General features: G+C 49.5%; 1 protein-coding gene across 1 annotated transcript; it reads left to right on the forward strand.

Annotated features, from left to right (window-relative positions):
* Positions 1–1,666: 1,666 nt before the first annotated feature.
* Positions 1,667–3,283, forward strand: LOC125540137 (phenolic glucoside malonyltransferase 1-like). The gene is made up of 2 exons (XM_048703728.1): positions 1,667–2,416; positions 2,484–3,283. Exons 1-2 carry the CDS (start codon positions 1,769–1,771, stop codon positions 3,147–3,149), a joined length of 1,314 nt encoding a protein of 437 aa, XP_048559685.1. The 5' UTR covers positions 1,667–1,768; the 3' UTR covers positions 3,150–3,283.
* Positions 3,284–3,996: the final 713 nt, after the last annotated feature.

A 3,996-nucleotide genomic window follows, 5' to 3' on the forward strand; every position in this document is an offset into this window, starting at 1 on the left:
ACACAAACGTCCTCCGGTATGCATTTTCCTTGTTTCCCTTATATTTCAGATCACCCTTTCTAACACCAAACCCTTTGCTCTTCGCATACCCTAAGTAGAACTTGTACGCTTCGTTCTCACTTTTAAATGTTTGCCTGACCATCGAGTCATACTCCATAAATTCATCTATCGAGATGCCTTCACCAGCCATGCCGATATCCTGCCATAAGAAACAGCAAAACCTGTTACATATTTACATGAAAGAAAATACGCTCGAACTAAAACATATTAATTATACATTGTCAACAATTATCATCTATAACTGAACCAATAATCTGTGACATCCTTACTAACTTTCTTTGAAGCCAAGAATCCTACTGACCATAGTAATTTAACCCATCGTTTTCATGTTCCAAGAAATTTGTATTATGTTCTTGTAAGAAGTAACATGCATCCTACAATATCAAACACATAATCTGAGAGCATTTTACTCACAGTACAAGAACTAGGAACCTCACACACACTACTAATCCAGCTTCCACACGCACAGAAAACCCAGCAGCCATTTTTGAATTCGTATTGCGTGCACAACCAGCATCCATGTGCGCCCAACTATGGTGTTTGGGGACAACCAGAGGCAACGTACCTATGCGAGGGATCTCAACCACGACGTGCGGAGGAACCGATCTCGGGCGCCGTCAGAAGATCCTGCGATGGAGAGAGAGGGCCGCCGGGCGGCGCGGGCCGGCTGCGCCGTTCAAGATCTTGGGGCCCGTCCAAGATCTTGCGGCGGCGACCACAGGGCAGGAGATGGAGCGGCCGCCCAAGTGCGACTCAGGCAACGGCGAGCGATGAGCGGGGGAAGGAGCGACCACAGGGTGGGAGAAGGAGAGGCGGCCCCTGTGCGACGGAGCGATCCGTAGGGCGGGAGAAGGAGAGGCGGCCCCTGTGCGACGGCTGTCGGGCAAATAGGCGCGGCACAAAAGTGAAGAACGCACGAGAAGTGAAACCTACGAACTAAGATACGGCGATTCTATTTCAGTTGTGATTACTTACGTTATTAATCACTGCAATTAGCCATATTACTCCCTCTCTGGTCCTTTTTACTCTGCATATTAGGTTTATCTGAAGTCAATCTCATCCAACTTTGACCAAGTTTATACAAAAAATTATTAACATTCACATAACAACACATTTATTATTAGATTCATCTCGGAATATATTTTCATATTATATTTATTAGATGTTATAAATGTTAATATTTTTTAATATAAATTCGGTCAAACTTAGCAAACTTTGACTTCAGACAAAACTAATGTGCGGAGTAAAAAGGACCGGGGGAGTATTAATTAATAACATTATCATTAAGAAAGGACTAATCTACCCTTACATCCAATTACTAAAATGTCCTCAAAAGAGAAAAAACAGGGATCAATAATGACCATTGGATCACCTATATACTACCCACTATTTACAGAAGTATGATGCACCGTAAAATGTCTCTAAATCTAACAAAATTACACACTGGAAATTTGACTCTTCAAGATAGAGCGAGGCGCTTGCATTTTAGCAGAACTGTCATGGTTGTTGTACGGTAGTAGTCGGTGGGGTATAATAGATCTAGATATTATTTCTTTTGGCTGGAGTGATAGATCTAGAATTAATTACATGTCCACAATTAGGAACATGCGTCGTGCTAGTTTGCGTTCTCTGCTCACTTGTCAGCTCCTATCCTATCATTCCCACACAAAACCCACGAAGGCGCCGCCACTGCTTGCTCAGGCGCGCCATGTCTCCGGTGAGAGTAATCCACGCGAGCTACGTCGACGTGCCGGCAACCGCCATGGTGTCACCAGAACCGATCAAGCTCACCGCGATGGAGGCGCAGTGGGTCGTCGTCCCGGTGCTGCAGCACGTCCTGCTGTACGAGGGCGAAGGCTTGCCGCACTTCAACGACGTTCTCCAGTCCCTCAGCTCCTCCCTGGCCGCGACTCTGCGCAGCTTCGCCCCACTGGCCGGCAAGCTCGTACACCTCGAAGGCACGGGCGACGTTGCTATTGTCTGCTCCTCCTCGGACGGCGTCGGTTTCATCGTCGCAGAGTCCGACGCCGACATCCACCGCCTCGCCGGCGACGAGGAGCACGACGTGCGCGTGCTCGAGCGGCTCGCGCCGGAGGTGGACATGGGCGAGCTGCCGACCCCCGTCCTGGCCGTGCAGGCCACGCGCTTCGAGGGAGGCGTGGCGGTCGGGGTGACGGTGCACCACGGCGTCGCCGACGGGTGGTCGCTGTGGACGTTCGTCGAGGCGTGGGCGACGGCGTGCCGAGGCGAGACGCGGGCGGCGACGCCGTGCTTCGACCGCTCGCTCGTCAAGCTGCCTGGTGGCCAAGAGCTGGCCAGGAGCTTCTTGAGAAAGTACGCGCCAAATCTACCAAAGGTATGTTCATTGCTCAGCCCAAATTTGTTTCATCCACGACGTGCGTGACAAATCGAACGCGTTTCAGGCGGTATATCCGGCGCCGCTCTTAGAGGACCATGCACGGTTGACGCGCCGGACGTTCACCTTGGACGCGCGGAACATCCAGCGCCTCAAAGAGCGCATCGTGCGTCTCGGCGAAGCCCAAGGCGCGGCGCCGCCGTCCACCTTCATCGCGGTCGTCGCGCTCGCCTGGACGTGCTTCGCCCGGTGCAAGCCGTTCGCCTCGGACGACGACGTGATGGTCGGCTTCCTCGCGGATGCCCGGCACCGCCTCGAGCCTCCCGTCGACGCGGGATACTTCGGCGCGTGCCTCACCGGATGCATCGCGAGCCTCCCCCCGCGCGAGCTCCGCGACGAGCACGCCCTGGCGGCCGCGGCGCGTGCGGTGCAGGAGGAGGTCCGCAAGAAGACGGAGGACCCGATGGCCGGGTGCAATTTCCTGGCACCGGCGTTCACGGTCGCCATGGAACGGCTGATGAACGTGTCTGGCGCGTCGAGCTTCCGGGCCTACGAGCTGGCGGACTTCGGGTGGGGCAGGCCGAGGCGGACGGAGAATACCAGGATGAACCGCGACGGCCAGGTGGCGCTGATGCGCGCCAGGGACGGGCTGGGAGTGCAGGTATCGGTCTCGCTGCTCGAACCGGCGCAAATGGCCGAGTTCAAGTCTCAGTTGCTCGAGTTAGTCGGTTAAATGTGAGGGAGCACTCCTCCATTTATTTTTACTTGGCATATAAAATTTGTCTGAAACCGTAAAGTTTTAAAAGTATGTGTTAAAAAATACAATTATTTATTAAAATACTAAAGTTATACATATGAAGTACTACACATTCTGTTCTAAAGTTATACAATATGAAGTACTACACATTATGTTCTGTTTTGCAACTGCTAGTCCCGACTCCACTGAGAGCACCGGTTTTAGATATCACGTTTGACAAAGCTTTACTATCCGGATTTATTAGTCCCCTTTGTATTTTGGATTCTAGTTTGACCATGTATTTAACTAAAAATGTATAAAGTATATGCTACCCAAAGTATATGATTGGATTTGTATTTGAAAGAGGTTTTCTATAGTATAGTTTTTGTGACATATAGTTTATATTTTATTAGTTAAATTCATGGTTAAACTTTGACTCGAAAAGAAAAGGGGCCTAATAAACCCGGATGGAGGGAGTATTTCTAGTGGCGAAAGGACTAATGTCATATATTAAACATCACTATGGTTTACAAACACATCTTCACAATAAAAAAAAGACATTCAAATCTTTAAGAGTGTGTAGTCTTCTTACACTTGCATCCATCAATGGCTTGTCGTGATCAACTCTTGCTGCCACATCCGAGTCTTTATTTCAACGGAGCAAACTTGTTTACACCTAAAAGTTTGTAGAAATAGCGGCTGAGAATTCATCAATGTAGAGCAGAAGAGGTAGAATCACTTCCCTGGAAAAAAAATGTCGAGAAGGGACTGCAAATACTCCTTATAATTACATCACGAGCGTCGGTTGAATACAGACAACTCCACCGAAGACCAAAATTAACCA

This window comes from Triticum urartu, chromosome 2, assembly GCF_003073215.2.
Source record: "Triticum urartu cultivar G1812 chromosome 2, Tu2.1, whole genome shotgun sequence".
Lineage (NCBI taxonomy): Eukaryota > Viridiplantae > Streptophyta > Magnoliopsida > Poales > Poaceae > Triticum > Triticum urartu.